This window comes from Ochotona princeps, chromosome 6, assembly GCF_030435755.1.
Source record: "Ochotona princeps isolate mOchPri1 chromosome 6, mOchPri1.hap1, whole genome shotgun sequence".
Lineage (NCBI taxonomy): Eukaryota > Metazoa > Chordata > Mammalia > Lagomorpha > Ochotonidae > Ochotona > Ochotona princeps.
Window position 1 is genome coordinate 16,268,012 of NC_080837.1, and position 10,457 is coordinate 16,278,468.

A 10,457-nucleotide genomic window follows, 5' to 3' on the forward strand; every position below is an offset into this window, starting at 1 on the left:
TTCTAATCCCGGCAGCTCTACTTCCTCTCTATCTCTCCTCCTCTCAGTATATCTGACCTTGTAATAAAAAAAAAATAAATCTTTAAAAAAAAAAAAAAGAGTTTGTGAATTGACCCCATTCATGCCATGCAAGCCTAACCCTTTTTTAGGAGGCTATAATTCATTCTCTTCATTTCTTTACTCTGAAAATTTACTTGAAATTCAAGCAGTTAGGTTGGTATATGTTCATTTGTAATTTTACTTTGTTCTAGGAGAGTCTCTTTACATTTTCGTATGCTGGCACCACCACTAAATTGCAGTTTGTATGTTCAGGAACTTTGTGTTCTCCCTTCTTATACTTCATGTCCATAACTATACACATAGTTTGGATTTTTAACACAGCACAAATGAGTGACAAAAATGTTAACTCACAGTTGTCTGGGCTAGGCTGTTGGACTGATGTGGGGTGGGACTGCTAGTTCATCTTTCTCTGGACTCAAACGTGAACAGGACAAGATTGGCCTTTCATGGCCCTCTTTCTCACTCATCTCAGTTATTTGGTTCAATCTCCTTTCACTGACTTCTCAACTCTGCTGATTGTCCTGTAGTAGATACCGTATGCATGTAAATAGGTCATGCTATTTTCTTTCTCTTATACACAAACATCCTTAAGAATTCGTAAGGACTGTATAAAATATTTCCAAAAAGTAGTCATGTAAAGATCATTAATGGAAGTTTGTTTATTCTACAACACAGATTCCCCGCCACTGTATGTCTGAAGACAGCAAGCATGTCTTAATACAGATGTTGTGGGACAATATGAAATTACATCAGGACCCAGGACAGCCCTTGTACATCCTCTGGAATGCCCACAGTAAGTGCCGTCAGGAAGCAGCTACTTGCTTCCAGTGCGATCTCGGCTTGCTTTAAATAACCAAACTAATCCAAGACTGACTTCCGCTCTACTACTTTTTGTCTTACAGGTCAAAATCGTACTCTTTTGTTTGAGAGTGAGTGTTAAGTTTAATTTTGTTTTTTAGTGGTACCTCTTATGGAGGTTAAGGTGATTTGGGGTTTTGGGGTTTTAGTTTCACTTTTATTTTGTTTTATTTTAAGGGCTGCTATGTGTGTGCTGCAGGGGTTGATTGTGTTCCGTGGAGTTCAGCTTTTCAGCACATTGCTTGTCCCAATTCTTGTTACTTATTTATTTAATTCCATCTCAGGCTGTTGATGTGGAATTTCCTTCAGGGTTTTTATTAAAGGAAACAGTATCTTTATTTATTGTCTGTTTAAGACTACAGAAAGCCTGGGATCTATTTTGGTTGTTGTCCTTTTTTTTTTTCTCCCTCTGGCTCTCTTCATTCTTATATTTCTGTTCCTTCATATGTTGCCCTTAATTTATTTTCAGTGCTCCGTGGCTTCTGCAATAACTGTCCGTTGCGCTGTGATTTCTTTCTCCTTTCTGCACAGAACACTCTTTTCATTGGCTCTTTTCTTGTTTTTACAGCACAAAAGTATCCCATGGTCCATTTATTGCAAAAGACTGATAGCTCATTTAGCCAAGAGCTGTTGAAAAATATAGTTAAAAGCATTAAAATGAATGATGTCTATGGACCAATGAGTCAGATTTTAGAGACACTGAATAAGTGTCCACACTTTAAAAGACAGAGGTGAGTCATCCCCGTAAGTGAATATATTGTTCTTCTCCTGTTCCTCTATTGCATGCTTAATAATTTGTTATTATATCTTTTACTTCTATTAACATAAAAACTTCTAGGCACATATAGACTAAATGAGTATTACTTTTTTTTCTGCATATCTTCCCCTACCCCAGGAGTTTATACAGAGAAATACTGTTTCTGTCACTTGTGGCCCTGGGAAGAGAAAACATCGACATAGGTAATCTATCATAATACATAATGTTTAATGTTTGCATGTCAGTATATTTTCAGTGTTTTTATATTGGTAGCCTTTGTTATTGATTTGTTAGAAGAGTTATTTCTTTGTGTCTTTTTTGTTTTTCTATAGTGTAAAAGGTACTTTACATTATCATAATAGTAATGATAATGATATAATAATAAATTATTATAATGATAAATAATGATAAATAATAAGACCTAACTAGTCTACCAGTTGCCTCAAACTGTAGCAAATTCTTTCCATGTATCATGTCCTACGTTTTCTCCCAAGTCTTACTTATGACATTTTTACCATTGTCATTTTCATATTATTGAGAATACAGAAGGTCGGAGAGGTTCAATAAACTCATTTGTTTCACAGTAATAATAGAGCCATCTTTGAACCAAGCAGTCTTACTTTTCAATCCCATGCTTTAAACTATTTGTTTATGCTACTAACCACCCTAAAGTTATTCATAAAGAATGTAATAGAGGCAGGCAGTTGGCGGAAATGTTAAAGTGCAGCTGGCGACACTGTGCCCCATATTGGAGTACCTGGGTTTGAGCCTCTGCTTCACTTCCAGTCTAGCTGCTTGCTCATGTACACCCTGAGAGACAGCATTTGATGGCTTATACTGGGGTCCCTGGCAGCCGTGTCACAGCATGGAGTTCCGGACTCCTGACCTTAGCCTGGGCAGCCCCATCTGTTGCAGGCGTTTGGGGAGTGAACCAGCAGATGAAAGATCTCTCTGTGTCACTGTCACTCTGCCTTTCAAATAAGTAAAGCTTTTTGGGGAAGAAAAATATGAGATAGCTCAATATGTATTTTAGAAGTTTCCAGACTTCTGGTTGGTCACCTGCTTCTCTCAGTGATTGTGATGCTTGACCTCTTTTAAATTTTCATTTCCAGCTTCTTGTAAGTTCCCATTTCTGGGTCCTAAGAAAAAGGAGTTATAGCCCATTGGTAGGCAAAGAGGAGAAAATTAGAGTTAGACTGAATTTAGAGGACTAATAGCTATCAAAGACTCGGGTAGAGTTTTGACCTTCTCTTTGAGAATTTGTGATTCAGTGAAGAGGTTTATGAATGTAAAAATTGATACATAAAACTCTTCTGACTTGTGTGGTATCTACTATGAGTGCCTTGCTTAATTAACTCCACTCACTGGTTAATGAGAGAGTACATATGGCTCATTCTTCTCTTAGGTGATTTATTGCTGACCTTAAGAAAAACAAATCTAAATTCTTCAGCATCAGCACTTCCGCTGACTTTTTAAGAGATACAGCCGCTCATTAGTGGCATCAGAGTCACAATGATGATGCTTAATAAATATATGCACTTTTACAAGTTATTCAGACCAGGTGAAGCTTGGTTGGAAAGCCAGGGCTCTCTGTGTGCTGGCTTCCCAGCAGGTTCACTCTGGGCTGAGTGACAGAGCAGTAAGCGGTGAATTCCAGGGCTAGCCATCCCCCGCTGGGCACCTACTGGGTACCCTCTGACCATAGGTGATGCCCACCACTGGGAATTGTCACCTTTAGGCCAGGAGAAAGATGACAGCATCTGTGAGCCAAGGAGTATGTGAGTGATGTGGCAAGCCCTGCTGGGTGTGATATTAACTGAAACAAGCACTTGAAGGACAATACTAATTTAGTTAGAAAGAAAATAAATCTGCTCATATAGAAGACCGTGGTGGGAAATTGGCTTATAACAAAATGGCTTTAAAGGATTTAGCTATTCAACACAAGCCAATATAGGTTACTATCTTTGTTTAAAAAAAATAAGAAATTATGACCCAGAAAATACTGTACTTGGAATTCACCTTAAATGCTCACCACTTATTTGAAACAAAACAGAAAATTTCAGGAAGTTCAGGGAAAAAAGTACAAATTATTTAGAGTTAAGGAATATTTGATAGCAAGCACTAAAGGAAATGTAGCTGTGTGTATCTATAAATTTGTAAGAGTACTGTATGAATGTGTTGAGCTACTTCCCAACTAGAAAAAGGAAAAAGGAGCAGATTCAAATTGCAATGAGGGGATTTTAAGCAGAATGGTCATATTTGTGTTTTGCTAAAATGGTTGTAAAACACTGGAAACTACTAAAAAATAAGACAGTTCAAAACAGTTCCTGCAAGGCTACTATGGTAAATATTTTGCAGGAATAGGTGAGAATCAAATAGATAGAATAAAAGAAATGATAAGGAAATTAAAAGGACATGCTAGAAAATATCTAGTAAACATAAAGAAGTAATAGAGGGGGGAGCCATAAGAGCTCTTCAAAAAGTGCATGGAAAATGCTGTGTTCCCCTGCAGTCCCGCAGAAAACCATGTATGAAATGGACCTTTAGCCTAGGGCTTGGGGACACTGTTACTACACAGGGAGTTGCCTGGGGTTGGTACCTGGCTCTGACGTGTGATTCCAGCTTCCTGTTAATGCAGAGCCCTGGAGGCGTGACGTGGGGAGTCTGTGTCCCACCACTCCCGTTGCAGATCTGGATTGGGCTCCCAGCTTCTAGCTCTGCCTATCCCAGATTTAAATGCTTAGCCACTGCAGGCATTTAACCAGTGAATCAGCGGAAAAAAGCAAAATCAGTCTATCTCTTTCTAATAAGTGTTTAAAAATAAGTCAAATTTAGCATTGGGAAACTGTTAGGTTTCATTGATCTGTCTGCAGTGGACTTTGAAATTTGTGATCATTTAGACGGCGGAAGTGTCTTAAAGATTTCTTGGCCTGTCATTTTGTGAGCCCATCACATCGCAGAAACGTGATTGTTGTCAGCTTGACACTTATTTTTCTTTGCGCCTTTCTTTCTAAATATCTGCAGATGCGTTTGATAAGGAGTACAAGATGGCCTATGACCGTCTGACACCAAGCCAAGTCAAGAGTACACACAACTGTGACAGACCACCAAGTACGGGGGTGATGGAGTGTCGGAAAACCTTCGGAGAACCTTATCTTTGAGCTGTGTGTGCAGGTGTAAACATTCGCTACATGTTGTACAGTTGGTGTATAAAGCATCACTTTTAGACTCTAAACCTTTCTCTCCCATTTTTGAGAATGCTTTTGTAAATGCTCTGGAAGGCTCAGGTAGTTTCTGTACAGAATGCTGTGAGAACCGTGACCAGTAAGGAGAGAGCCACTTTTTTCCCAGTTCTTTTTTTTTTCTCACCTTTATCTCTCCTGTAACAAAGAATTAAGTATTTTTGTGCTGAGGATATCCCTAAATGAAACTAGTTGCCATAAAATAAGACAACTGTGTTATGGTTTCTCTTGAAGCAGGTGGGAAAAAAATCATATATGGAACTCGACAGAAATGTAAGACCAGAGTGTCTCCTGTTTTCATAGCCCATTAAGATATTTTGACCATGAAGTTGTATTATACATATTTTAAATTGTTTATAGTAAGTTGATATTTTTTTAATTTTTAAATTTAATAGAGCAAAGTTAAAATGAATTTAAGCTTATGAAGCATTTAGTTTCCTTGTCTGCTTCTCTTCGGAGTAATCAGTACAGCTGCAGATCTCTGTATGTACATACATATGTCTCGCTATGTATCTTTTACGACTTGGCAGAGTGAGCTTTCCAATGTCAGGCCTGGTGTCAGCGTGGCTCGGGGACCGTCTGTCTGCAGTGAGCCGTGGCAGGGTCAGTGTGCACCGGCCACCCGGCGCGTTGAGCCCACTGAGAGGAGAGCCAGAGAGGTATCCTAGGCCGTGGCTACAGAATCCTCTCGGTGGCTCATGAAAACACACCACACACAGGAAAAAGAACAGCCTCCAAACCCAAATGACAGTGGAAACATGAATATTCTGCACAAAATTCTACACTGGGAAGTAAGACAGTTGGCTCTACTCCAGCTTTTACCCTTGCTTTGATGTCTAAAATACTGGGTGTGACACAGCTTGTACTATAGAATATTTATCTGAAATATAACTGACTCTGGAGTGTTCTGTTAATAGTATATATAAATATTAAAATATTTTTTTCAATGAGAGCCCTCTAAAAGTATATAACCAGATGGAATTTCCCATATTGAGGAACTTAGATATTTTTTAACAAACTTCAGTATCTGAAGTTTGTAAGAATCTGAATACAGGAACATCCAGAAATCAGATAATAAATTGAATGTTTAAACATCATGGGTATTAAACATTTCTTTAAAAATTTTAGTTGCATCACTGCTAATCACTTTCTTTGGGTAATTTCTGAGAAAGAAAATGCATCCTTTGGCCATTAGAGTTATTTATAGATTTTCAGTGTGTGTGTGGGTTAGTGCACACAGTACCACTAACGGAGGTATTCTCTAGCCGGTTTTAAAGACAGAAAAAAACGAGTGGTTTCAAGTTCAGACTGTAGAGCCAGTTTGAGTCCACAGCTTTTTGTACTGGAGACACAAGGGAGTCCTGAAACTTAAAATCAGCTCATCTGCCAAAAAAAAAAACACTTTTGAGTTCACACTATTAGTGAATAGCACCCAGCTGAAACATTGCACAGCTTTCTACTCTGGGAAATAATGGAGAGTTGAACAATGTAAAACTTCAATTCAGCTGGGACTGAACTTGCTTACTTGAAAATTCTGGTGCTATGCACACGTGTCTGCCTCTCCTGTGTAGGTACGGTACCCCTCCAGTCCGCTTCCTCTTCCCTTGTCTGACCCAAGCCACACGTCGTCATTCATTCTCCTGTTCTCCGAGTCATTTGACAGTGGTCAACTGAGAGAAAGATTGTTAGGGGACCATTTAGCATTGACCATAAAAATGCCTCCAAATGGGATTCTGGGGTTCTCTTCTAATTTGGGGTTGTTGTTTATTTTTTATTCTCATAGACAGCTTGCACTGTTGTTTACTTTTTCTAAAATACAAATACTATGTAGAAGCCATAGTTTATTTATTTGAAATGTGTGTCGAAGAGAGCGACAACGCTCATTGTTTATGCTCAGAATCATTTGGAACAGTGATTGTGTCTTCCCTCACCCTGAATTTTGTTTGGATAGGATCATATTTCCCATATTTTTAATCACCAAGGAATAAGTCTTTAGTCCTAAACCATGAAGAGAAACTGATAAATCCTTCTCAAGAGAAAGTTAAAATCCAGTTCATCTTTTTCTTAAAATGAGTCTGTGCAAACATTTCTCCAACTTCTCTATTGAACGGACACTTCAGAAAATCACGGCCACCCGTGCTGGCAAGAAATACTCTGTTGCTTTGTTGTCTAGCTCTTATTTTCGTACGTTAGTTCTGTGCTCAAACTGTTGAAGTCAGCCATGCAGTGTGCTGGTGTAATTGTTCACGACTTCCTCTCATTGCATTTGGAATTCACACATATGTATTTTATATAGTGTTTCAAATATTCAACTTTCTCCTGCTATTGTCAGACAGGGAATGATGTAGCTGTTCATCTGATTTTGTCTTTATTTTCCCCCTGATGCTTTCAGTTGTGTTTGCTCTAAAATCCTATAACCATCAGATTATTATTGGGTTTTCTAATATGTCTCCCTATTTTTGTATATAAAGAAATGACCCCAGAATATGTTGATTCAACATTTTAGGCAATAAATACTTATTTCTGATTTATGCTGATAATTATAATGCTTTAGTACAATTAATAAGTGTTAGCCAGTTCCACCTAGACATTATATGTGTTTGTAAATACTTTGTAAACATGTGGTAAGGAAACACCCGATTTTATGGTAGTGGTGGTAGGTTTGGGGTTGTGGGTTTTTGTTGTTGCTGCGGGGAGTACAGGGCGCTTTGTCCCAGGGCAGGAGGGGAAAGCACAGGCAGCCCCTCGGAGAGGATCCGCATGTCTCTGCTACAGCCAGCTTGCCCTGCCCCTTCCTCTTTCCGACTTCAGCTCTGTGGCAGCTGCATACCAGCCTACCTCAGTTCCTCAGTACTTACACTTTGTCCGTTCTGCCTGCTTCCTCCACCTTCCAAGGAAGCCCGTTTTCTGACTTAATTATTTTTGTTTCTAAAATGAGCATTGCACAAATCAACATAAGAATGTTCTGTGTGTATGTGCGTGTGCCCTGAGATGGTCATTGACTCTCTTCCACAATGCTGTTCTTTGGGGTGTGGCCCCCTCTTTCCACATTCAGAATATTTTTATCTCAAATATGGTGCTGTTATAAAAATGATTGGCGCAACTAGTGAATTTACCTGTATATGAAATTCTCTAGGTTTTTTTTGTTCTCCCAAGGAAGGGCCCAAAGACCAGAGCCTACCTTTGGTTGCACAGGTTGCAGCTTGGGCCTGGGTGTCTTGACAGGGTCTAGTGACCCCTCAGAAATGGACAGACCCATGCCTAAAGCCTCCCTTTGCACCTTTCTTAGTGAGCCAGCCCAGAACACACTGCAAGTTGCACCTGCCGGGAGATTTCTCCCACATAAGGCTAATCAGCTCTTCCCATTTATCTATCGGACTGTGCCCAAAGGCATTCATTCCCATTCCTGCCCTGTTTGGTACTTAATAGGGCCTGGCATGATGGCCTAGCAGCTGAAGTCCTCACCTGGAATGCGCTGAGATCCCATATGGCACCAGTTCTAATCCCGGCAGCCCTGCTTCCCATCCAACTCCCTGCCTGTGGCCTGGGAAAGCAGTCGTGGACGGCCCAAGGCCTTAGGACCCTGCACCCGCATGGGAGACCCAGAAGAAGCCCTAGGTTCCTGGCTTTGGATCGGCTCAGCTCCAGCCATTGCAGCCACTTGGGGAGTGAACCATCGGATGGAAGATCTTCCTCTCTGTCTCTCCTCCTCTCTGTATATCCATCTTTCCAATAAAAATAAATAAATCTTTAAAAAATATATTAAATAAATAATAATTCTGATATAAGCAGTGCTATAAATGACCAAACCTCTAATTTGATAACTTTTTCACATCTGTTGAGAACAGTGCAATATAATATTCAAAAGATATCATAATGACTTAAGCAACAATTTTCAAAGTTTGAAATAGATCCCTTTTTTCCTCATAATATATACAATCATAACTCATTAAAATTAAGGAGCATCTTAACTTTTAAAGAAAGTCTGGCCCAAACCTGTTTCCATCCAGGAAACAACCCCACGGGATGAAGGCAACCAGGCAGCTACCTGTCTTCCAACTCACATTGGACATCGGGCCTTTCAGACTTTTCTAGGCTGACTGACGTAGAATCTGACTCAGGTAACTAGACAGATCATTTCACCTATCAAATGAGAAGACTGTCTCAATAGTAACTTGACGGCTTAGATGATACTTTACCTGTAAACATGATTTTAATAGTTGCCAGTTTTATAAATATATGACAAAAAATTCCAATGTTAAAACATAACAAATTGAAGTTTGAAGTCACGTAAGCATTCCATCTTCTGGGAGCTTTTGTCTCACTAAATTCCTCACCATCCATCACGACCCAGCTTCCATTTTTTCATATTTTTTCTTTCCTGTCATAGTGTGAAGTCACCAGAATTTTCTTCTGAGGCAAACCAGAATTTCAGCAAACTAAATGGAGAAAGGCCGTTAGACCATGAGAGGTGGTGTCTATCATTAAATGAGCATTTGAGCACGCGACCATTACAGAACATTGTGTTGTCCCTCCCTCCCTGCTCAGTGGGTCCAATGAAAAGTCAGACTCAGGCTGATGCAGGACGCCAACGGCCCCGAGGGGAGCTGCAGATGCCAGGTGTGGGCGTTGGGATCTCCTTTCCACAAGCAGGTTTTCTGGAGACCCCACAGTGCAGCGACATCAGGAAATCACGCCAGCTGCAGACTATGGAATGCTAACAGCACTTTGTATGCTTGTTTATTCTTCTTTTCAGCATTCTTACTCAAGTCACCTAAAGGTAAGAGAGGAGCCTATCCATGTTTGCTAAATGAAGTTAAAATTTGATACATATTGTTTTCCAAGCAATAGGAATCCTGGGGTAATGAGGAAATTTATTAAAGTAACCAGCTCATCTTAAAAGAGGATAGCCCTACAACATCAAAATCACTGGTTTTTTAACCCACATTTGTCTTGTTATCTTCTTGTCTTCAGTGAATCATTTCTTGCATTGGCAGTTAAAGCCATATTTACCATCATAATTCAGTCACCTAAGCTGCTTTTGCTCTGAAACCAATGACAGAAAACTGTTTCGTTTTTCTTTTTATTGTTATTATTTAAGATTTTTATTTGAAAGAGCCACAGAGAGGAGAGACAGATCTTCCATCCACTGGTTCACTCCTCAAATGACCTCAAAGACTAGAGCTGACCCAATCCAAAGCCAAGAACCAGAAGCTTCCTCCAGGTCTCCCACATGGGTGTAGGTGCCCAAAGACTTTAGCCCTAGGCAGGGAGCTAGTTTGCAAGCAGAGCAGCCAGGACACGAACTGGCACCTATAAGGGACACCATCACCACAGGTAGAAGCTTAACACACTATGCCATGGTACCCCACCCCAGACTGATTCATTCCTAATGTATCCTGTAACTTGATGCTAATAAAGGAGGCAAGGAGAAGATACAAGCATATCAAATGCCACATACAACAAAGAACCACAAGAGTTGTGGAAAATACAAGTCTCTTTTAGACTAGCTACCTAGAAGGAATAATATACTTATTCTT

General features: G+C 39.8%; 1 protein-coding gene across 9 annotated transcripts in view; it reads left to right on the plus strand.

Annotated features, from left to right (window-relative positions):
- DENND4A (DENN domain containing 4A) overlaps window positions 1–5,337 on the plus strand; it is a 116,558-nt gene extending 111,221 nt beyond the window's left edge. For 8 of the 9 annotated variants that reach the window (XM_058665656.1, XM_058665655.1, XM_058665659.1 and 5 more), the window contains exons 29-33: window positions 736–853; window positions 963–989; window positions 1,487–1,649; window positions 1,814–1,878; window positions 4,700–5,337. In XM_058665656.1, coding sequence (XP_058521639.1) covers window positions 736–853; window positions 963–989; window positions 1,487–1,649; window positions 1,814–1,878; window positions 4,700–4,836 — 510 coding nt within the window. In that variant the 3' untranslated portion in view covers window positions 4,837–5,337. The remainder of the gene's footprint in view (window positions 1–735; window positions 854–962; window positions 990–1,486; window positions 1,650–1,813; window positions 1,879–4,699) is intronic. The other variant, XM_058665661.1, reaches the window with a different exon arrangement.
- The last annotated feature ends 5,120 nt before the right edge of the window (window positions 5,338–10,457 follow it).